At 41.4% G+C, this 25,221-nt stretch overlaps 1 protein-coding gene across 4 annotated transcripts in view; it reads left to right on the top strand.

Annotated features, from left to right (window-relative positions):
• The window catches only part of LOC126260249 (kinesin-like protein KIF21A), a 532,099-nt gene that overhangs the window by 353,052 nt on the left and 153,826 nt on the right, over positions 1 to 25,221 (top strand). For all 4 annotated transcript variants that reach the window (XM_049957568.1, XM_049957567.1, XM_049957569.1 and 1 more), the window contains exons 3-7: positions 8,842 to 9,081; positions 9,216 to 9,434; positions 9,803 to 9,958; positions 18,146 to 18,254; positions 18,391 to 18,593. In XM_049957568.1, coding sequence (XP_049813525.1) covers positions 8,842 to 9,081; positions 9,216 to 9,434; positions 9,803 to 9,958; positions 18,146 to 18,254; positions 18,391 to 18,593 — 927 coding nt within the window. The remainder of the gene's footprint in view (positions 1 to 8,841; positions 9,082 to 9,215; positions 9,435 to 9,802; positions 9,959 to 18,145; positions 18,255 to 18,390; positions 18,594 to 25,221) is intronic.

Genomic DNA, 25,221 nt, shown 5'->3' with positions numbered 1-25,221 from the left:
ATTGTTACTTATTTTCTTTATTTTTCAGTACATTGTAATTGTTTACAACACCCCATAGTAGTGTGCTCTGCAGCTCGTGATCTCACGGTAGTGTTCTCGCTTCTCGAGCACGGATCCCGGCTTTGATTTCCAGCAGGGTCAGGCATTTTCACCTGCCCCGAGATGACTGGGTGGTGTTGTGTCATCGTCATCATCATCATCATTATGGTCGGAGGAGGGCAACGGCAAACCATTTCCATTAGGACCTTGCCTAGTGTGGCGGTGCAGGTCTGGCGCATCGTTCCCTTATGCTCTGTCAAGAAGCATGGGTCTTCATTTCCATAGTAGTCTAGATGAAGTTGAGACAAATAATTTGATGTAGGACATGTGGCCTATCAGGCTGGGAAACTACTGCAACTGGCTTACCTACACCTCAATGCATGCACATTGTGCAAGATTTTCCATATTCTCTCACTCTTTTCATGCAACTTGTGAGCCCTTGAAAAAATAATGAATAGGACCTTTTTAAAGGAAATTTAATGTAGTTTAATTTTATACTGCAACAAGTTTCACTAGAGGCTGCAGATTTCATTTTGTTCAAGAAAAACATAACGAAAGTAACTTTAAATATGTTACATTTCAGAAACTATTTCGAATAGGGCATATGTCCATATTTAGTTTTTTGCTTCAAATGATAGTTCCTCTGAATATTGACCATTTCTCCTGAGAGAACCTTCATACGTGGACGATGATGTATGTTAAAATATTTGTGTGTTACACATACCAGTATATTTTGCATCCTATCCACCCAAAGTAATTAAAACCTTCATAAAGGCAACCAACACAACAACAACAACAACAACAACAACAGCAACTATGAGTGCAACAGACATAGAAGAAGACATAACAGTACACCTTACAAGAACTCTCGCACAACAAGAAAACAAGAGGAACAACACAAGAAGAGGATGCCTAGAACAAATCAAATAAAGGTACAAATAATAAAGAGCTGAACTCGGATGGAGAGGTGCTCAGCCAAGAAAACGAGTTGCAAGCTGCATCATTGTGCCAAGAGCACAGAGAATGGAGTGACGTCACAAGTCACCGTGTGGTCTGCTGCTCCAAGCGATCTTGTCCGCGAGAGCTAGTTGCCTTGGTGGGGTGCAGCAAGCTAGCTTGCAATCCAATCTGTAAGAATAGTGTGAAGTAGTGAGCTAGAGAGCTATCTTGCAATATGATTCCTGAGAGTGGTGGGGAGAGCAGTGAGCTAGTGAGACTGCCTAGTATATGATTGGTGAGAGTGGTGGGGAGCCTAAGCTGTGTGGAGGGGAGTGATTCCGTTATCACTTTACGATACCCTCTGACCGCACAGTAGCTGAAGACCGCAGCTTTTATGATCACTCGCAACACATTCAGTGTGTGGTGTTAAGTCGAGGACAAGAAGTAACAACTCACTCAAAAGTATGTAAAAGTTTATTGAACTTCTGAAATTTGAGATATTCTTTTGAACTCAAGAGTGGAAACATGATGCTGGAAGTGCTTTCTGCCTTACTGTAATGTCCTGAAGCACTTCTTTCTTTTGCCCCAGTAGCTGTGTGATCAGTGTGGCAGATAGTGAAGCAAAGGTGCCCAGGTTCGATTCCTAGCTGGGTTGAAGATTTTGGTTCCACTCACAGACTGGGTAAAGTGTTTACTTTCATATCGTCATAGTATTGCTACTAAGATAGCTGAATGGATACTGCCCACCAGCCAATAAATAGAAAGAAATGGTGCTTTCTTTATTTTCTGTTTTCATGGAGGAGAAAGCTTTATGTACTAGTAAGATGTGAAAATCCACATGTGCACATGGTGTATGCATTTTTTGTAGCTTGGGAAACACTTATTAAGGATGCAGGGTGGGGCACTGTTTCAGCAGCCTATTCTAGAATTTTCATCCCGCTCATTACAGCCATCAGAGACACATTCTGAAATTGTATGAGCTATCATTCATGTTTTTTCCAAATCATCCATCATTCACTCTTTAGAAATATCTGGCTCTTTGAATCAGTTACCGAGCGAGGTGGCGCAGTGGTTAGACACTGGACTCGCATTCGGGAGGACGATGGTTCAATCCCGCGTCCGGCCATCCTGATTTAGGTTTTCCGTGATTTCCCTAAATCGCTCCAGGCAAATGCCGGGATGGTTCCTTTCAAAGGGCACGGCCGACTTCCTTCCCCGTCCTTCTCTAACCCGACGAGACCGATGACCTCGCTGTCTGGTCTCCTTCCCCAAAACAACCAACCAACCAACCAACCATTTGAATCAGTTCAGAAGTGGACTGCCCTTCTCTAGTTCTGTGTGCATTCTATACTCATAGAGGTACTGTGTATAGTGTGCAGGGAGAGATGTATTATCAAAGTTACAGCCTTGCATGCATGAAAGAGCATTTATGAAAGACATTGCAGAGTTCATTGAAATGATGCAAGCACTGCAATATGGTATTTCATGCCTAAAAATAGGACCACGACTTTAATGCAGTAAATACGGGTTAAAGTCCTGGTCCAGCACAAATTTTCATTGTCACCAAATATTGTTTAGCTCAAGTTCCACAATATTCACAAATGATTCTTGAATGTGAAAGTGTTGTGTTTCATCACAGTATATAACTTGCAAATGCAGGTTATACTATATTGCCTCTGGGATTTCAACAGGTTCCATTCTCTCTGCTGCATTTGCACTTTAAATTATAAGAACAAATTCTATAACAATGTGTTCTTTCTGCTTGAACTTCAGATAAACATTGTAGGTGGAGAGGGTGCAGGGTATTTAGCTACATCTTACCAGCATCTTACATCTACAATTTTTCAAAAGGGCTAAGTAACCATTTACTGTGTTTGCAAAACAGGGATACATTGTTGAAAAGGTCAGTTTTTCCCAGCATAAAACACATTAACCAAAATTCGACTAATTACAAATACTTAAAAATACAGGCAGACAGCTAAGAGCCATCAAGATCAATATTCAGCTTATTACCTAAACCAGCTGCAACAGAAAACTGTAATGGTACACACCACACATACACTTCAAAAATTATCACATACCTATCCGACTTTGAGCTCTCCCAGCAACCTATTTTAAAGATGAACAAATTTTTTATTGTATAAATGTGGAATCACACTGAACTCTGTGACTATGGAATGTAATTTTATGTTTTATTATGTTAACGACAACCAGTTGCACAGTTTTAAATTGCATAACTAGTTTTGGAGTTGATAATTGCTCATCTTCAGATGCTTGGAACGTGCTTCTTTACATATCTGTGCTTCAGCTCATGGCAATAAAAATCCCACTGCATGACAATTGTGGGTAAACATTAGTGAAAGTGGTAAGGAAAAAATAGCTGTGAAAACCAATATATTATTGATTTGCTTTATTGTGTACACAAATGACGTAGTATAGAACTTAGTGCCTTTTAAATCACTAATAACAAATAGCTGAAAATGAGTGTTTAGCTACAAAACTACTTATGGGATATAAACAAATAAGAGTGATTGATTGCAGTCATAATATTATTACGTGAATGTATTTTGGATTCTTTGCTGTGAATGCTGACAGTATGACAACTATGATGTCTTCTTTCTTTCTTTCTTTCTTTCTTTCTTTCTTTCTTTCTTCCTTCTTCTTCTTCTTCTTCTTCCCGAACTACTGTAAAAAATATTTAGCTTAATAACTTATTTACTAAATTAAGTAAGAAAGATAAAAGAGCAGAATACAAGCATTCACCAAGAAAAGAAATTAGAATAAACTGTTCTACAGAAAACCACAGAAGGTTCCACCTTTTATGGTTCCATACTTCTCTCAGCCTTTGTACCATGGTGACAGTGTTTGATGTTGACTAAGTTATTTCTCTAGATTATGATTTCTTTCATTCACATCTGTATCCATTTCCTTTACATCACTTTTTGGCTGAAGTAATATTTGGTCCACTTTTAAGCTTGACCTTCCATCTTCTAAATTTTCCAGTATGTGAACCAATTGTGGTGGATGCCTACAGTTCAAAAGATCATCTGCACACAGTGACAATGGAAACTCCACTCCGCACTTAAACACACATATGTTAGTGAATCTGATGTGATGGGGTCATTAATGTACCATTTCGTTCAAGTCCCCTGACAATACAGGGAGCACAACTGTGATGCCTGTGCTGCCAGCTTCCAATGCATGCCAATGAATAGTGACCTGTCTTCTTAGGACACTAGGGCACATGCCAGTGGCTGTCATGCCAGATGACATTTACTGCAGCTGTGTGACATCTGCTAGGAGAGCCCTTGGTTGGGTGGAGATACTTTCAGTGATGAAACCATTCTTTCATTTATGGAACATATAGAAGACAAATTTGGAGTAGCTTACTCATTTCAAAAAACACACAGTGGATCACAATTGATTAAAGCCTCCTCTGCTGCACAATCTCAAGGTCTTCAGACATGAATGACTGCATGATGACTGTTGCAAATGAAATTTTGAAGATGGTACTAGGAGTTAGCTTTTGCAGACATCTAACACTCCAAACAGCCAACACACTATGAACTAATCTGAAAAGGTGAGGTGTACACATAGACTATTGCATCCAAAAAGGTCCCAAGGATAATTGAACAGATACATTCTCCTCAGTCTCGGTCCCAAGCATAATCAAACAGGTACATGTGCTTCAGTCTTGGCTTCTATAGGAAATTTTTTCATTGTCCGGGAAAAAACTAGTCATGATGTACAGGAGTGATCCAAAACTTTGTCCCACCGTCCACAAAGTGTTTCTGACTCTTATGTTTTAGCCGTACATCGTCCCACTGCACGACAGACTCAAAATGCGAAAGCTGCGGTTGATTACTCCATGAAGATCATCCTTGTGAGCAAACCCCTTTATGTACCAGTTGTATGGATCATCATCCTCCATATACACCGGTTTACCCGGTATTCAAAAAGAAAGGAAAATATGTTTATAAATCACCTGACTGCCTGTCATTTACTGAGGCGAGAAAAAAATATGAACGTCTACATCCTATTGAGATGACAAATTGTGCAAAAATGGATCTACAACTGCCCCCCCCCCCCCCCCCCCGATCATGGCTCCCTCTTTCTACTCATCTCCACAAAAACTCACATATCAGAGGACTAGCATCATCCAATGGACGAAGGAGCTGCAGCATGTGGGTCTGAGAACTGCCCACTCTTCATCTGTCTCCACACTCATATTAGATAAACGCTCATAAGAATCTTGGCCACCCAAAGCTTCAAAACGAGGAGGAGGATTGGCCAGTCTACTGGATTTTTTTATTTTTTGTGCATCAAAGCTCACTATCTAGTTAAATGCAGTGACAAAGAATGCTGGAAGCTCTGTCACCTCTTTGATAACCTTTGACTCATGATCCTAGGCTTGGACCCAGCTCTCTGGGGGGGTAAAGATGAAAAATTGCTTCAGGTATCATCCTTCAGGATGATATTTGTATGTATTTGTTCTTGCTGAACACCTTGTGTCCCACTTTGTGACAGCATTGGCATCCTCTTCTTTTCCAGCAACCTTTCAAACACACAAAACACTAGTTAACGACATTTCCCAATGGTTCACCCCCCCCCCCCCCCCTCCTTCCACTGAAGAAGAACTGCTTCACACTCTTGCTTCATCACATAATGTGGCTCCAGGCCTGATTCTTAATGAGATGGTTCAACATCTGAATGTTATTCACATCTTCCACCTATTCAGGGTCTTCAGCTGTATTTGACACACGAATGTATCTTCCCTTTGCAATGGTGACATAGTAACATTGTCCCAATGCTTAACCCAGACAAAGACCCAACAATCCTTCACAGCTTCTGACAGATTAGCCTCACCAACGTACTCTGCAAACTGCTTGAAAGGATAGTAGCCCACCAGTTACACTGGATTTATGTCGCCTTTTGCCCCCTTTTGGTTTCTGGGGAGGGACAATCCACAGGCGACCATCTATTTAGGTTGGAAATGTCAATCAGACAGGCATTTTCTAAATGCCGACACCACCTTATAGTTTTTTGACCTTCATAGTGCATATAACAAACATTTTAGTTACCCCCAGTCACCAGGCCTTTTCAGACATCCTACCAATTTTTGACAGTTTTTGTCCCAGCAGTTGTTTCGGCTTAGCACTGATCATCTCTCAGCTGCCTAGATATTCAAGAAAATGTTGCCTTGCAGGTAAGAGTGTTCTACATTGGACCCCTGGTCATCCCTGCGCTGTACATCTACAACTTCTACATTTGGTGTAGCTCTCATTCTTCAGTCTTGGCTGAACACCAGCTCTGAGTTGTATCCAGAGTGTCTGAGCTAGGACCCTTCTCCATGCTTTCAGTTTCTCACCAGTGAAAATGGAAGTCATACATTTTTGCATCGTATTGTGTTCCATCCTGATCCCAAACCTTATTTGTGTACCCACCACTTGTACATTCTCATACTCCTGAGTTTTGGGACTCCTCTTTGATAAAAAGCTAACTTGGCTACCCCATATTCATCAACTAAAGACTAAATGCATGTGGAAGCTTAATGTTCTCTGCTTCATTATCGACACCTCTTGCAGTGCGGATCACATTACTTGGTTTATCATCATGGAATAAGACTAGTCACTGGCACCTTCTATACTAGTCCTGTAGACTGCCTACTTGTCTAAGTGATTTTCTTCCTTCTTCAGTTCTGACTGTACCGACTATTGCCCACTCATGCAATCATCAGCTGACAATTTTCTAATCATCCAACTTACCAGTTTCTTTTACATGAGAGGAACATTGAATCCCTTACACCCGCCCGTGGTTGGGGCATTACCAGTAGGAATGCACCTGTACTGGGACCTCAACTAAACTTCCTTTGAATGTCCTTCCATCCTCCCCATGTTTTCCTGCACGCCCCATCTTTATTAGTACCCAGACTGAGAATTAATATTGATGTATTTAAAGGTCCTAAAGTTTCAGTCATTCCCATGACCTTTTGGTGTCTGTTCCTTTCAGTTATTCAGGACTATCAGGATACCACGGTCGTTAATACCATTGGCTCTAAAATCGTGGGTTGAGTGAGATATGCTTTACTATCTCCCGCTGACGAGGAACCACATTAGTTGCCAGGACGTTTCAGTGTTTTTATGGCAGACCTGTTAGCCATTATCAGAGCTCTACATTTTGTTGGAAAAAGTCCGTAGGCTGCATTTTAGTTTCTAGTGACTCAGTGGGCAGGGATCCAGGCCATTGATCTGTATTACTCCTGTCACCCTGTGGTGAGCTGTTTATGACCACCTCTCGGACCATAGTCATGCTTCCTGTTCAGTTGCTTTGTCTGGGTCCCAAGTCATCCCAGAGAATGAATTAGCTGACCATTTGGCTAGAGAAGTGATTACTCAGTGAATGAATGTTGGCTTTGGTGATTCCTAGTGCAGATTTGCAAGTGCATATAAGATTTCTCATCCCTCAATGAAACAACTACTCATGGGCTACTGTCCCCTCCACGCCATCTAGTAGAATACTGCAGCATTACACTCCTCCTTCCATTCTGCTTGGAAGGAATCCTGTATTTCCTCTGCATCTGTTATACTATTTTTATATTTTATGTAATGAGCCACCCTCATGTTGTGGTTGCGGAGCATTACAGATAGTGGTTCATTCTGGTGGAATGCCCCCTCCTCCTGGCTCTCCAGACTAAGTGTGATCTTCAGGATTCTTTTCCTCTAGCACATGCAGGTGACTCGTGGGCAGTTGAACTGTTTCTCAATTTTTCTTTGTGAAAGTGATTTCTGTTCTCAGATATAATGTTACAAACTATTTTTGGTGTGGGGGCGGGGTTGTTGGGGTTGGGGCATCTCCTGCCGCATGCTAGGCCTGAGGCACCCTTGAAATACCACGTTCTCCAGCTACATCAGTCATCCCTTTTGTATGTTTAAATTGCTTTCAGAGGCAGTCAGCTCTTTTTCAACCACACTCTGTTTTCTGTTTTAGGGTAGCATTCAAATGGTAATTGATGCTCTTCCCCTCTGCAGTGTTTCGCCTATAATGGGTTGGGGAGGTATGTTTCCTATTGCATGGAGAGGCCAGGGAACACTCACCTTGCCCCACCCACCTACTTGACAGATTATTTCTTTCTTCCGTTTTCCAACTGATTTACATTATATTTTTAACCTTCTCGCTTTTACTATTATGAGTCTTCCATCTAGAAGCCATTCTCTCTGCCACTGTTCTGTCTTCAGTTGGGTTAGTGAGTAGTGAAAGGCAGCCCCTCATTTGCTCTGCTGTCTGCACTGGAAATTATTTCTCAGCTCTGGCATCAGTCTTGTCTTAAACACCCCAGTTTTTACAGCTCCTGCAGACCGATGCCACTATCCCAGAATGAATGTTCTCTTGGCTTAAGGACTGATAACATCACTGTTTAGTTCTTTAGCCACCAACCAACCAACTATCCAACCATCCAGTGGTAATTAAAGAGACATTCCTGTGATGATTTATATATGTGCCAATTTAGTTTCTGTCTTCACTGCTTACCTTGCATTAGGTTGTCACTTCTTAAATTTAACTGTGTATTTTGTTCCAGTTTTGCTAAATTAATGTCATTGTGAACCATTGATTATTTCAGTGATTAACTTTCAGATTTACAGAACTGAATGAGCCTTTATTTTGTAAATTGCTTAATTGTTATAAAATATTAAATCTACTACTTTTTATGCTCAATCCTTTTTCCTCTAAGAAAAATGACCTCACACTTTCTTAGGTAGCTGTTTGAGAGAGAATAAATTAAACATTTTTATGCCTGTGCACTAGTATGTTAACATTATACATTATACTGCAGGGAATAATATATTATATACTTCTTTACTTCAGACTGGCTCAGGGAAGACTTACACTATGGGGACGGGATTTGATGTTGAAGTTGACCCATCACAGGTGGGAATTATACCAAGAGCTATTAATCATTTATTTAATGGCATTGCCTCGAGAGTGGAGAAAGCAAAAGAGATGGGACAGCCACCACCAGAATTTAAAATTATGGCACAGTTCATGGAGCTTTACAATGAAGAAATAATTGACTTGTTTGATCCTGCAAGGGAGCAATTCACAAAGGTGAGACACAATTTCCAGACTCACTGCAGTATTTATTATTAAACTAAAATGTATTGAGTATGTACGAGGAAATAATTACATAAAGCCTTATTTGAATTTCTTGTGTGTTATTTTCTTTAAATTTTTGTTTTCAGGGAAAAACTGGTATAAAAATTCATGAAGATGCAGAAGGTGGTATTTACGTTGTTGGTGTAACAATGAAATCTGTCTCCTCGGCAGAAGAGGCTTTACAGTGCCTTAGGTTAGGTGCTTTATCGAGAACCACTGCTAGTACACAGATGAATGCTCAGTCTTCAAGATCACATGCAATATTTACCCTACACATCAAACAGCAAAGGCTCGTGAAAGTAGAGGTAATTGGAAACAAAACTTGTTGCTTCCTCCCACATAGCAGTCTAACTAAAGTGGTGATCCATTGTTCTTGTGCACCACTTATCAAATAAATAGTCACAGGATTTAATTCACCTCCACTGAATGCTTATCTTTCACTGCTACTGCTAGATATATTCATAAAAGTTGGATCTATTATTATAAACATCAAAACAGTGTATAGACAAATTCTAATAAGTAACTGCTTGCCTTAAAGAGTAATTAAAAAAAAATAGAGCAAAGCAGCTTTATTTGTGTAAAGGTTAATTATACAACTATATGAAGATAGTCTGAGGTTATATGGATTATTATTCTTTGATACATCTGTAAACTCTAATATTCTGAACTTTAGACAGATGATGATGAAAATCCAACAGACGGTGGAAAAGAGTTCGAGACATTAACAGCCAAATTTCATTTTGTGGATCTGGCTGGTTCAGAACGTCTGAAAAGAACTGGTGCCACTGGAGAAAGAGCTAGAGAAGGGATATCAATCAACTGTGGACTCGTGAGTAATGAACAAATTGTAACATTTTATATATACCGTAGTTATTAAGAGTCCTTGAACACACGGGAGCAAGAATGTAGCTATTTAACATAGGCATTGAGTTGTCGAGAGGTGCGTCTGCATTGTGCTGGGTGAACGGACAGTGCTGAGGTTGCAGTTCAGCAGGTGTGCTGGGGGTGGAGATGGTGCTGAGTGAGTTGAGTAGAGGAAGAAAGAGGTAGGAAGCAGGAGATGGGATTAGTGACTGGTGGCTAATGGCTTGGAGGGAGGTACCAAGGGTGCAAGATGGGAGGGAAGGAGGATTGGGTTGGGTTGGCAGGTGCATGGGCTAGGCATGTGACAGATGGGTACTAGAGCCAGTGATGTTCAACGCACCATGAGGATGCATGGAGGTGTAGGCTGGCAGGGCGGAACAGTACAGAGTGAGGGGGAATCTGTTGGGTTGAGGAGTAACAAAGTTCCAGAATTTACTGGCTTCCAGTAAATTACTCACTCTCAGATTGTTCTTGGTACTGAGAGATGCCCGAGATTTGAAGTAGAAAATTAAAAAAATATTTAGCGGATCATGGAACGTATATTGGAAAGACAGATTAGATCCTGTAGAGGAGGAGGAGGAGGGAGGGAGGGGGAGAGTGTTCATTGAGATCAACAAAAATATTCTCTTTATTGGGGTCGAATTTGAGTGTGACAGTGAAGTTATCTAGACAAGTACGAGGTGCTATACGAAATATTCAGGACTGGTGTAGCCATCTTTTGAAAACCTTACCTTTGGACTAATGGTCACCATCACCCTCGAATAGTTCCTATCCACATGAACACACTGTCCCAGTGTTTCTGCCACTGGCAAAACATTTTCTGGAAGTCCTGTTCTTGAGTGTGTTTATCACTGCCAGCGATGCTTCTTGAATCCTCTCTAGAGTGTCGAACTGATGGGCTTTCAACTTGAGTTTCAGTTTTGGGAATAGCGCGAAGTTGCAAGGTGCCAAATCTGGCGAGTACGGTGGGTGGGGTACAACCGACATGTTGTTTTTTGTCAAAAAGGTCCTGGTGAGCAAGGACGTGTGACAGGGCGCGTTGTCGTGATGCAGCAGCAAATTCCCTTGATGCCAAAGTTTGGGCTGTCATCGCCGCACATTTTCATGGATCCGTTGCCAAATCTCGCAGTAGTACGCGGAATTCACTGTTTGGTTGGGTGGGATGAGTTCTTTGTGCACAATTGCCTTGATATCAAAGAAAATGATGATCATGCTCTTCACTTTGCTCTTCACCTGTCTCGCTTTTTTGCGTCTCGGAGAGCTCAGGCTCTTCCACTGGGACGATTGTTGCTTTTTCTCTGGGTGATAACTGTAAATCCAGCTCTCGTCGCCAGTGATAACCCGTGACAAGAATGTTGGATCATCAGATGCGGTCTTCACTTCAACACACTGTGCGATCTGATCGGCAGTCAAGATCGTGGGCACAAATTCTGCAGCGGCACGATGCATGCCCAAGTCATCAGTAAACATTTGTTGACATGTCCCATAACCAATACCTACTTCATGTTAAAGGTCTTGAATGCTTCGATGTTGATCTGCATGAACCAGTTGTTGAAGTTTGGCAACAATGTCTGGCATTGTGCGGCTACTGGGCCTTCCAGTGTGAGCATCATCTTAGACGTCTGTACGGCCGGCCCTGAACCAAGCATGCCACTCAAACAGATGCATACAGCTCATGCTCTGACTCCCAAACACTTGTTGATTCATTGCAAGGGTCTCCGTAGCACTTTTCCCGAGATTCGCACAGAATTTGATACACACATGCTGTTCCATTCGCAGATCCATCGTAAAACTCTCACACACCAAACACAGAGTATTAAGGAAGTCACCATGGACATGCAACACGTCCTCCCAGCTGAATGCCATTCCGCACACTGACTCATCAGATATGCAGCTCTTGCCACCGAGTGGTGCAAAGATCTACTACCCCTACTTTCCAGATGGTAGCACCAGTCCCGAAAATTTTGGATTCCACCTCATATAATGGGTGAAATAAAGTTAATTGTTGGATGATTTTACCAGTCACCTTATTCTGCTGTGGCAGTTTTAGAATCATTCAAGGAAAGTCTACAGTCAGTAGTATGGAAGTACCCAGATCATGCAATATTAGTTGGAGGTGGCTTAAACTTACAGAGTATAGAATCAGACACCTATGGGTTCATTGCAACAGGTATGAACAAGCAGTCTTGTGAAGTACTTTTCAACAAATTTTTTGGAAACTGTTGTGAGCAGCTAGTTAGAGAGACTGCACACAATGGGTATATCCTATACCTTGACACTGCAAACAGACTTGATGTTAGCAGTGATGTCAGTATGGATACAGGGATTTGTGATCACAATATCATCATAGTGACAATGGCTACTAAAGATAATAAATCAGTGAGGAAGGCTGGGAGAGTATTTTTGCTAGAGAGAGCAGATAAGCAGTTGTTAGCATCCCATTTAGACAATGCATGGACATAATTTAGTCCCAGTATGATGGATGTTGACAAATTATGGGTGTAGTTTAAACAGAGTGTAAAATGCACTCTGGAGAGGTATGTGCTGAGTGACAGATTAAGGACAGAAAAGAGTCACCATGGCTTAATAACAAAATTCTGAAAGTTCTGAGGAAGCAAAGACTGTTACACTCCAGATTCAAAAGAGAATACACAAAAGATGACATCCAAAAATTAGTAGAGATTCATGGACCTGTAAAAAGAGTGATGTGTGAAGTGTGAATCTTACAATTGCTACCACTGTCATACTGTAGCAAAAGATCTTGCTGAGGATCTGAGAAAATTTTGGTCCTATATAAAATTGCTAAGCAGGTTGCAGGCTTCTATCCAGTCACTTGTTGACCAGTCTGGTGTAGCAATAGAAGATTGCAAAAAGAAAGCTAAACATTTAATGCAGAAGGATTGTACAAACATACCGTCATTTGATCATCATAGACACTCCCGTGTGGAGGACATAGTAATAGGCAACTGAAAGAGTTGCAAAAAAATAAAGTCTTCAGGTCTGGATGGAATCCCAGTTCTGTTTTACAAAGAGTACTCCACTGCACTGTCCCGTTACTTAGCTTGCATTTATCATAAATATCTCACCCAGCACAAGGCCCCAAGCAATGGCAAAAAGTGCAAGTGACTCCTGTATATAAGAAGGGTAAAAGAACTGACCTTCAAATTGCGGACCAATATCCTTAATATCAGTTTGCTGCAGATTTCTTGAATGTGAAGTTCATCTACATCTACATTTATACTCCGCAAGCCACACAACGGTGTGTGGGTGAGGGCACTTTACGTGCCACTGTCATTACCTCCCTTTCCTGTTCCAGTCGCGTATGGTTTGCGGGAAGAACGACTGTCTGAAAGCCTCCGTGCGCGCTCTAATCTCTCTAATTTTACATTCGTGATCTCCTCGGGAGGTATAAGTAGGGGTAAGCAATATATTCAATACCTCATCCAGAAACGCACCCTCTCGAAACCTGGCGAGCAAGCTACACCGCGATGCAGAGCGCCTCTCTTGCAGAGTCTGCCACTTGAGTTTATTAAACATCTCCGTAACGCTATCACGGTTACCAAATAACCCGATCTGGTACGGATCCCATACTGATGAGCAATACTCAAGTATAGGTCGAATGAGTGTTTTGTAAGCCACCTCCTTTGTTGATGGACTACATTTTCTAAGCACTCTCCCAATGAATCTCAACCTGGTACCTGCCTTACCAACAATTAATTTTATATGATCATTCCACTTCAAATCGTTCCACACACATACTCCCAGATATTTTACAGAAGTAACTGCTATCAATGTTTGTTCCGCTATCATATAATCATACAATAAAGGATCCTTCTTTCTATGTATTCGCAATAAATTACATTTGTCTATGTTAAGGGACAGTTGCCACTCCCTGCACCAAGTGCATATCCGCTCCAGATCTTCCTGCATTTCGCTACAATTTTCTAATGCTGCAACTTCTCTGTATACTACAGCATCATCGGCGAAAAGCCGCATGGAACTTTCGACACTATCTACTAGGTCATTTATATATATTGTGAAAAGCAATGGTCCCATAACACTCCCCTGTGGCACGCCAGAGGTTACTTTAACGTCTGTAGACGTCTCTCCATTGATAACAACATGCCGTGTTCTGTTTGCTAAAAACTCTTCAATCCAGCCACACAGCTGGTCTGATATTCCGTAGGCTCTTACTTTGTTTATCAGGCGACAGTGCGGAACTGTATCGAACGCCTTCCGGAAGTCAAGAAAAATAGCATCTACCTGGGAGCCTGTATCTAATATTTTCTGGGTCTCATGAACAAAAAAAGCGAGTTGGGTCTCACACGATCGCTGTTTCCGGAATCCATGTTGATTCCTACATAGTAGATTCTGGGTTTCCAAAAACGACATGATACTCGAGCAAAAAACATGTTCTAAATTCTACAACAGATCGACGTCAGAGATATAGGTCTATAGTTTTGCGCATCTGCTCGACGACCCTTCTTGAAGACTGGGACTACCTGTGCTCTTTTCCAATCATTTGGAACCCTCCATTCCTCTAGAGACTTGCGGTACACGGCTGTTAGAAGGGGGGCAAGTTCTTTCGCGTACTCTGTGTAGAATCGAATTGGTATCCCGTCAGGTCCAGTGGACTTTCCACTGTTGAGTGATTCCAGTTGCTTTTCTATTCCTTGGACACTTATTTCGATGTCAGCCATTTTTGCGTTTGTGCGAGGACTTAGAGAAGGAACTGCAGTGCGGTCTTCCTCTGTGAAACAGCTTTGGAAAAAGGTGTTTAGTATTTCAGCTTTATGCGTGTCATCCTCTGTTTCAATGCCATCATCATCCTGGAGCGTCTGGTTATGCTGTTTCGAGCCACTTACTGATTTAATGTAAGACCAGAACTTCCTAGGATTTTCTGTCAAGTTGGTACATAGAATTTTACTTTCGAATTCACTGAACGCTTCACGCATAGCCCTCCTTACGCTAACTTTGACATCGTTTAGCTTCTGTTTGTCTGAGAGGTTTTGGCTGCGTTTAAACTTGGAGTGAAGCTGTCTTTGCTTTCGCAGTAGTTCCTAACTTTGTTGTTGTACCACGGTGGGTTTTTCCCGTCCCTCACAGTTTTACTCAGCACGTACCTGTCTAAAACGCATTTTACGATTGCCTTGAACTTTTTCCATAAACACTCAACATTGTCAGTGTCGGAACAGAAATTTTTGTTTTGGTCTGTTAGGTAGTCTGAAATCTGCCTACTATTACTCTTGCTAAACAGATAAACCTTCCTCCCTTTTTTTATATTCCTATTGACTTCCATATTCAGGGATGCTGCAACGGCCTTATGATCCTTGAGATGGAAAAGTTTCTGTCCACAAATGGTTTCAGAAAGCACTGCTCTTGCGAAACTCAATTTACCTTTATCTCAAATGATATCCTGCAAACCATGGATAAAGGGAAATGGGCGGATTCCAAATTTCTAGTTTGACACAGTCTTCCACTGTAAACTATTAATGAAGGTACGAGCATGTGGAATTGGTCCCCAGATATTCAAATGGCCGGAAGACTTTTTAAGTAATAGAACCCAGAACATTGTCCTCAACAGCAAATGTTCATCAGTTACAAGGGTATCATTAGGACTGTCTCAGGAAAGTGTGGTAGGAGCACTTTTATTTTATACATACATAAATGATCTGATGGACAGGGTGATCTGCAGTCTGTGGCTATTTGTTGATAATGCTGTGATGTATGGGAAGCTGTTGTAGTTAAGTGACTGTAGGATGATACAAGATATCTTGAAAATCATTTCTAGATGGTGTGATGAATGGAAGCTAGCTGTAAAAGTAGAAAAATGTCAGTTCATGCAGATTACTAGGAGAAACAAGCTCATAATGTTTGAATACAGCATTAGTAGTGTGCTACTTGACACAGTCATGGCAATTAAATGTGTAGACAAAACATTGCAAAGCGATATGGAGTGGAACAAGTGTGTAAGGATTAATGTGGGGAAGGCGGATGGTAGACTTTGGTTTGTTGGAAGTGTTTTAGGAAAGTGTGGTTCATCTGTAAAGGAGACCATGAATAGAACACTAATGCAAACCATTCTTGAGTACTGCTGGATTGTTTGAGGATCCCCACCAAGTTGGATTAAAGGAAGACATTGAAGAAATTCAGAGGTGAGCTGCTAGTTTTTTTACCAGTAGCTTCAGTCAACATGCAAGTGTTATGGAGATGCTTCAAGAGCCCAAATGGGAATCCATGTAGAGAAAGCGATATCCTTTTCAAGGAATGCTATTGAGAAAATTTAGAAAACCAATATTTAAAGCTGACTCCCGGAAGAGTATACTGCTGCCGTCCTACATTATTTTGCATAAGGACCATAAAAATTAGATGAAAGAAATTGGGAGTTGAACGTAGACACATAGATTGTTGTATTTCCATCACACTATTTGCAAGTGGAACAGGGAAGGAAATGATTTATAGTGGTACAGGGTACCCCGTGCCATGCAGTATATCCTATCTTGCAGAGTTTGGATGTAGATATAGGGTGGAATTTGAGGTCAGGAGAACTATGGAAGCGAAGAATGTGTTGCAAGGATATCTTGGATTTAAGTAGCTCTTAAAAGCTGTTGTTAGAGGGAAGGATCCAGATAGCATCGGTTGTGAAGTAGCAATTGAAATCCAATATGTTTTTCTTTGCACTCTTTGGTGATGGCCATGGATTCTGATAGACAACTTGTTGGTTATCATGCCCATACAAAATGCTGTGCAGTGATTGCAGCGTAGTTGATTTCACAGATGCTTTCACTGGCGGACCTGCCTCTGATGGGTGAGTCTGTGACAGGACTGGAGTAGGATGTTCAGGGTGAGTAGATCAGGCATGTAAAACTACCTGGATCTTTCAATGAGACACCTGTAGCAGTGAGTTGGGAGTGAAACTGACATAGGGATGGATCAGGATGTTGTGTGGGTTGAGTGGGCAATGGAATACCACTGTGGGAGAGGTGTGGTGGATCTCAGATAGGATGTCCCTCATTCCTGGTCACGGTGATAAATAATCAAAGTCATGCAAAAGGATGTGGTTCAGCTGTTCCAGTGTGGGATGAAGTTGGTCGATAAGAGTTGTGCTCCTTCGCAGTGGATTATACCAACCCCCAATTATCAGCTGCAAAGAAGCAACCCACATTGTCACCTAATGTCACCTCTGTTGAACAAAACATGCTAAGAGTTCAGTTACTGTTCTGAAGTCTGTGCTGTCTGGACCCTTCCCTCAAACATCAGCATTTTTGAACTACATGGATGGGCATTATACTTGCAACACACCCTTTCTCATTCCCATAATCCTCCTGGCCTCAGCCTCTGCTAACCCACTGTCCCCACTTTCTTCACCCAACAGTGTCCCCTCCTTCTGTCCTGTCATCTCCTGCCAATCCAGTCCTCCATGTCATACTCATCATGTGCCAAACCCCACTGGCTTCAGCACCTCTGTGTCACATACCAAGCCTATGCAGCTACCACACCATTCTCCCATGTTCTTACCTTGCACACCCACTACCTTCCTCAGTCAGTTGCCACCCATTCCTAGCCCCTTGTCCTGCTTAATGCTTCTTTCTCATTGTAACCATCCAGCCTGACACAATGCCCACTCCATGTCCACCTGCCTAATTGAACTGCAACCTCAGCATTTTATATCTTGCCAGGCGGTCATGCTGTAGGTGGTTTTTAATGATAGCAGTATTTAATAATTCTAAAGAATACAGTTACCTGACATAGCAATGAACACAATGAAATTTTTGACATATTAGAATTATGTGTCTGGCTGGGACTCAAGATAGGATCTCTGAAATTTTCACATTTTGTCTATAAAGTAGTTTGGTATAGAGCCACATCATACAGACATGCATTGTTTACTTTTATCATTATTGTAATTACCATTCAAAAAACTAATTACTACCATCTATGTTAAACATTATTTTGTAAAACATTGACATAAGTCACTTGAACAAGACAGTATATTTGTATCTTCAATAAAGTGACTGTGTGTGTGTGTGTGTGTGTGTGTGTGTGTGTGTGTGTGTGCGCGCATGGGCTCATGTAAATAACCCTAGTATTACATATTATGTTTTTAATTTTTTAGCATTAAATCCAGCTTTATACCATTATTTTTCCCCAGCTTGCTTTAGGCAATGTGATATCTGCTCTTGGAGATAAATCGAGGAAAGTCACACATGTACCATATAGAGATTCCAAGCTCACAAGGTTACTGCAAGATTCACTTGGAGGTAAGGCAACATGAAAGCTCCGTAGTTAACGATGGTTATCTATTTTTCTGGCTGTGGACAGGGTGAAAGTTCATTTCTTCTCAGTGTTAGTTGTGTTCATAGTAAATATAAATAAAAAATGTATTTTATCTTCTAGGTAACAGCCGGACAGTTATGATTGCTTGTGTCTCACCAAGTGACAGAGACTTTATGGAAACACTAAACACACTGAATTATGCAAATAGAGCAAGGAACATTAAAAATAGAGTTGTTATTAATCAAGATAAGTCATCACGAACAATAGTACTACTGCGGCAGGAAATACAGCAACTGCAGCTAGAACTGTTGGAATACAAACAGGTTTGTAAGGGTGTTTTATTCTTGTTAATAGTGTTTTGGAGAAAAGTGTAACATAATGAGCTTTATGCATGCTTGTGAAAGCCTGACTTCTGAAACAGATTGCTGCATTAAAAGTAAGTGTTAATCATAATTCTTGAATGAAATTTATCACAGTTTATTTTTGTATCCTGTTTTGGGATATATGCTGTTGCAAAATTTGATATAATATTTAAAAAATTGTGACTCGCAGAGGAAAGAGACTTCTGATGATTTTGAATGACTGACTGAGGAGGAAATGACATAAGCAATATAATTTGTAGACAACCACAAGTCTGTCAGAGAGAAAGCGACAGGAGAAATTGCTAACAATGTGTTTTTTAGAATTATTGGGAAAAATTCTATCTTAAATTGTGTAAAAGAAATAAAACACCACCAACAGTTAATATAGCATATGAGTGAGATTGCTAGAAATGTCTAGGTGTGCATACTAATGATGACTTGAAATCAAGGAAAATACTACTGAGCTCCTCAAACAACTAAGTTCAGCAACTTTTACTCCTTGTATAATTGCTAGTTTCAGAAACGATTGTTACTTCTGGAAAACAAAAAAGTCAGCATCTTGACATAGTTTCTGAACTGCATCTTTTGCAACTTCAGTGGGGGCTCAAGTGATGATGATGGGAAATTACTTGCCAGTCAGAATCAATTCGTCGCTACCTAACCATCAGGGGTGAGCACTTGACCTTATATTTGATATGGTCCTTCTGATCAAAAAAGTTTGGCCATCACGGTTGTTTCAAGTCCTTGTAGAAGCATGGATCATTCATCAGGCATCTTAGTTATCAATGACAAATAATGGTATAATTAAAATCAGTATACTGACTGACATTGTTAAAAGGGAAACATTAAGATTAGGATCCTGTAGGATGGTAATGTGGGCTACTACCAAAGGATTAATCTTTGATTTTTTGTTCATTCAGATCTCACAGAAATATATTCAAATGGTGCTCTCACATAGCTTGTTGCAAAGGATGGTACAGATTCAAGATAACATAAAATGATGTCTATGACCACTCGCACTCAAAGAGTCCATAAATATATCTAAGTCCTGAACTTGTGCACACTGATAGAATTGTATGTCGTGAACTGCCAGATATCCAAAATATTTTTAAGTCTGAGTAACACTAAGTGCCAAGAATTCTGGCCACACAATACCTTACCAAATCCAACCTCACTGACTGGAAGATGAAAGACCCTGAGATGTACCCTGGCTATCTATTTAAAGACTTGACCATGTGACCACTGGCTAACTCAGTACTGCAACTTAAAACATGACTACTATTCACGAGATAAGGCATACAACAACATTCATACAGTTCAGATACATACAACAAATACTAGTGGTTTATTAGCAATCCCATGACACGTTATTCAATTTTGAGCATAGCCATAATAACTGGCTTTATTCAGTTTTATATGCCATAATCAGAACTGCTGAAAACCTAGTGAACATTACAACATTATTCACCCTGGAGCTGTAATCCTACATTAGTCAAATGACAGACTTAAACACATTAAGTTACCAAAAAGTCACTAAACAAGCATACGGATTGATAGGATAATGGGACAACTCACTCATGCTGACAATAATTGTTTGTGTACAGATGAAAAAAGCTTTGTTTTATCATCCTTATTCAGATTATTCTGTAAATAATTTATAACTGTTTGTTTAAATCTATGAAATAAGGGAAAGACAACCACTTAACTATGGAGGACTGGTGCATGGTGCGTAGAAACACACAATAGAAAACACTTAACTATAGCTTTAGAGTTCTTGCTCTTTTTCTAGTACAAACATTCTCACACACAACCACCCACTTACAAACATACATGCTCGCAGTAGCTATGAAACTGAAACTGATTGGGGGGTGGGAGGAAGGGGGTCGGGTGGGAGGGAGGGGGGGAGGGGGGGGAGTGAGTGAGTGAGTGAGTGAGTGAGTGAGTGAGTGAGTGTGCGCCTGCTTGGAAGGGAGGGATAGAAAGAGCAGTTGTAGAAGGCAATACACGATCCATATGGGAAAGGAGTGGTGTGGACGGAAGAGAGGAGGAAAAAGGTAAGGTGAGTTCGTGGAGGTTTAGGACTGGGGGATTGCCAAATTCTGTTGCTGCAATAGAGACTCTTGCCCTTAAACAGTTGGAACAGCATTCCCAGCACCATCTGAGGAAACTGACCCAGCTACTCCTGTCTTACCCACGCATGGGATTATCTGATAGCCAAGGAAGAGCCTACCACTCAGATCCAACCCCCTCGTCAATCTTCATAATTCTCCGAACGAACCCTAACAACTTATCCACCTTCCATATTGCCATAAACTTCCTCCTGCCTCCATGAAACACACTTTTCTTAAAAAAAAATTCCCATAACATAGTTATCAACCTTACTGCCAAAACACTGATGTTTGCAGAAGTCTCAGTTCTTTCTAAATGCCTCACCCATAGCCCTTAAGCTAAGTTCAGCCATACCGGACTTGTAAAAGAACTTCTTTCCTTTACTCATTCTCTATAGTGCAAATGTTTTTTCACCATGTAACCCACATACAATAGTCCACATAGAACCTTTTTTTAAAGCGGTTCCAACCTCCTTCAAACTGTGATCCACCTCCCCTTCCATGTAGTCATCCGCTAGTTATCTTCCAGGAATTCCTCACTTCCAACCTGGCCTTATTTTTCTTTCCTAAATCCCTCCCCAGTTTGTCCAACATCACTTCTATGGAACACACAGCTGTCTGTAACCTGAAAACCAACCCGACCTTATCATCCCCACACCAGCAACCCCCCGCATTACTACCTTTTACCTACTCAGTTCCTCTGCTGTAATATTCTACAGGATAAGTGAATTGAAATGTTGATTCTGAAGAAGAAAATTGGAGAGGAACATCTAATTATTTAGAAGATTTTATCTTCAGTTATAGCAGCCTCATAAATGAGCAGACTTGTATATAAATCTTGCATATTTCCGTTCATTAATCTCTCAATGGGACAACTTTCTGTGGTGACTCCCACTTAAAAAGAAAGTATTGATCGCAGGAAAGTGAGCAGTGAGGATAATATGTTATATATATTGACAGTCATCTTGGAGATGTCTCTTCAAGGTTTATGCATTCTGACTAATCCTTCACCTGTGTGTGTGTGTGTGTGTGTGTGTGTGTGTGTGTGTGTGGTGTGTGTGTGAAAAAATTACCTTCCTTCTTACTGCAGCTATAAGTGGAACAGGAAGTAGTCCAGTATGCAGCCTGCAGCCACGAAGATCATTATTGTCCAAAAACCTAAAATATCTGGCCTTTAGCAATGCAGATATTTTTAGTCAAGGCTAAAACTATTCTCCTGGACAACTGTTTCTATTACACAGCTAAGTTTTTTAATTAAAGAGTGCTGACACATGAACCTTAAAAGAATAATAAAGTGTGTGCGAAGTTAAATAAGTAGTATTACTGACTAATAAGTTAACTCTCATTCATTAATAAACAATGGCTATGGGAAAATAGGAAAATTTCTGGCCAGTACTTGCCTTAAGGAGGCAACTGTTTAATACTGCTGATAAATATACACATGAAAGTAAGAGATGACACTATCTTAGCTTTTGGAACTATTATTTCCGTCCTTGGGGAAGGGAGAGGAGTAGAGTGGAGATATTAAAAAGGAAGGGCAGGACACTCAGACCCCAGGACGAGAGGTGTCCACCTGCAATGAGAATGAGGGTCTGCTGTCTTTGATTGTTGTTGAAAAGAGATTTGTGATTATTTTGAGCAAGCAAATGAACGATGAAGTGAATAAGTAATTCGGTAAGGACAAGATGATTTTGGCATTATAATTTGCAGATGACACAAACATTGTAATTAAAGCTATGAGAGAGAAAGAAACAGAAGAATTCTATGCTAGAACAGAAGAATTCTATGCTAGAATGTGAGTTATTGACTTATTTAGATGCTACTATTATATATTTCCTATCCAACGATATATGAAGTGTTAGTACCCACCCGTAATCTTCCACCGTACAAAAGAAAAATTAGATTAGATTAGATTAGTTTTTCGTTCCATAGATCCGTGCTGAGGAGATCCTCGTGGATGTGGAACATGTAAATTTATTTATTTATTTATTTTTTTAAGCTGAAATAACAATACTAATAGTATGAATATATACAATACATCATTTGTTTCTATTAAAAAATTCGTCAATGGAGTAGGAGGAGTTGGCCACTAGTAAGTCTTTCAGGCTCCTTTTAAACTGATCTTTATTTGAAACATAAATTTTTTATGTTTACTGGCAAATTATTGAAGATGAGTGTTTCTGAGTAGTGGACCCCTTTTTGAACTAAAGTAAGTGCTTTTAAGTCCTTGTGCAGATCATTTTTGTTCCTGGTATTGTTTGTATGAACTGAGCTGTTTGTTGGAAAAAGAGATATATTATTTAGGACAAATTTCATTAATGAGTAAATATACTGAGAGGCAGTAGTTAGTATACCCAGTTCTTTGAAGAGGTTTCTACGGGACGTTCGTGAATTTACTCCACAAATAATACGTATTACACGCTTTTGGACTCTGAAAACTTGTTTGACTTGAAGAGTTACCCCAAAATATTATACCATATGACATTATGGAATGAAAGTAGGCAAAGTATGCAAGCTTTTTCATTTTTATGTCGATTATGCCTGCTAACACTCGAATTGCAAATACAGATTTGTTAAGGCGTTTCTGCAGTTCTGTGGTGTGCTCTTCCCAACTGAATTTATTATCAAGTTGTAATCCCAGGAATTTAAAGACTGTCAACCTCTTCTATCTGCTCTTCTTCGTATTTTATGCATATGCTGGGTGGAAACCTCTTACAGGTTCTGAATCCCCCCCAGGGGATCCACAACTCTTTTGTGGATACGTGCGTAGCGAGCACGGGACCCCGAGCTGATGTGGCCTTCCTTCCTTTCCGGGCTGCATACCTTCCCTTTCCGCATCCTTCCCCATCCCCCCTCTTCGCCTCCCCCCCCCCCCCCCCCTCACCGCTGGCTCTTTCCTTTCCTTTCTCCCCCTCTGGGGGTCTGGTTTGTGCCTACGTCCGGAGACGGACGCTTGTAAATGTACCACATTCTTCGCCTTCCTTGCTTGTAAGTCTTCATCCTTCCTTTGTCCTTCTCTTTTCCTTACCTCTTCTCTCTACCCTTTTCTCCGCTGCAGCGTTTGAGACCTCTTCTTTCCTTTCCCTTTCTCTTTCTTCCTCCCTGTGCGTGTCTGAAGGCCGACCCACGCACTTCCATGCGTAGCCGGTGACGGGGTAACGCGTAATTCCCCGCCCCGGGTAGACAGGTAGGACACGTACGTACCCCCTGGTAACGGCCAGGCCCAGGGAGGGGTGATTACCCGAGCTGATACCTTCCGAAAGTGCCGATTGGTCCCTCCGTCCGTTTGTCGGGAGGTGTGACCTGAGGTGTGAACAATCACCTAAGGCGGGAGTGCCCTCAGAGAGGGCCCCCACAAGGGAGGAGCGCGCCATCGGAGACGCCGGTAATCATGGGGGATTCTTCCGCAATGGTTTCCTCACCTTCCACTATGTCTGCTCACAAACGTAAGTTCACTGAGTCTCAACCACAGTCAGTTCTTCCGTCGTTGCCACAGTTCCTTGTTGTTTCTCGGTCTGACGAAGGTCACGACTTCTCCACGGTCAACCCTTTCATTATTCAGAAAGGTGTCGACGCAATTGCAGGTCCTGTAAAGTCTTGTTCCAGATTACGGAATGGCACCCTGTTGTTAGAAACAGTCAGTGCCCTCCAGGCACAAAAATTGCTGCGTACCTCACTACTACACACTTTCCCTGTCCGGGTGGAACCGCACCGTACCTTAAATTCCTCGCGTGGAATCGTTTATACTCGCTCCCTCGATGCACTGTCTGACGAAGAAATTCAGCACTACCTGTCTGACCAGGGCGTAACGGCTGTTCATAGGGTTACGAAAAGGGTTGACACGAACATCATTCCAACCCGCACTGTCTTCTTGACATTTGACAAAGTTCAACTCCCATCGAAAATCAAAGCAGGCTACGAGATAATTTCCGTTCGCCCTTACGTCCCAAACCCTACGCGTTGCTATCGGTGCCAGCGGTTCAATCACACCAGCCAGTCCTGTTCCAATCCAGCCAAATGTGTTACGCGTGGCAGGGATGCCCATGAGGGTGCTTGTCCACCTCCATCCCCTCACTGCATCAACTGTATGGGTGACCACGCCGCTTCCTCTCGAGATTGTCCCGTTTTTAAGGACGAAAAGCTCATCCAGGAAATTAGGGTGAAGAAAAAGGTGTCGACCTTTGCTGCTCGAAAATTATTCGCCAGTCGACAGCCCACCGTGCCTCAGAAAGGAAAATACAGCACTGTCCTTGCTTCTCCTCGGCCAACAAAGGAGGCGGCCACGCAGACTTGCGACCTCACCTTTAGTGCCACGTTCGTCAGATCGGCCAGCGCAAAGATCGCCCGTTCAACCTCACCACTTTCGCCTGCCCACTCTCTGGCTCACCCTTCGTCGAGTTCTGCTAAATCTCGAGCCCAAAAGTCAGACACCAAGACTTCGAAAAAAGAGCATACTCGTGAAGAGTTTTTATGTACGGCAA

The sequence above is a fragment of the Schistocerca nitens genome, chromosome 5, assembly GCF_023898315.1.
Source record: "Schistocerca nitens isolate TAMUIC-IGC-003100 chromosome 5, iqSchNite1.1, whole genome shotgun sequence".
In the NCBI taxonomy this organism is placed as follows: domain Eukaryota; kingdom Metazoa; phylum Arthropoda; class Insecta; order Orthoptera; family Acrididae; genus Schistocerca; species Schistocerca nitens.
Note: the sequence above shows the minus strand (reverse complement) of the source record. Positions and strands in the feature narration are given on the sequence as shown.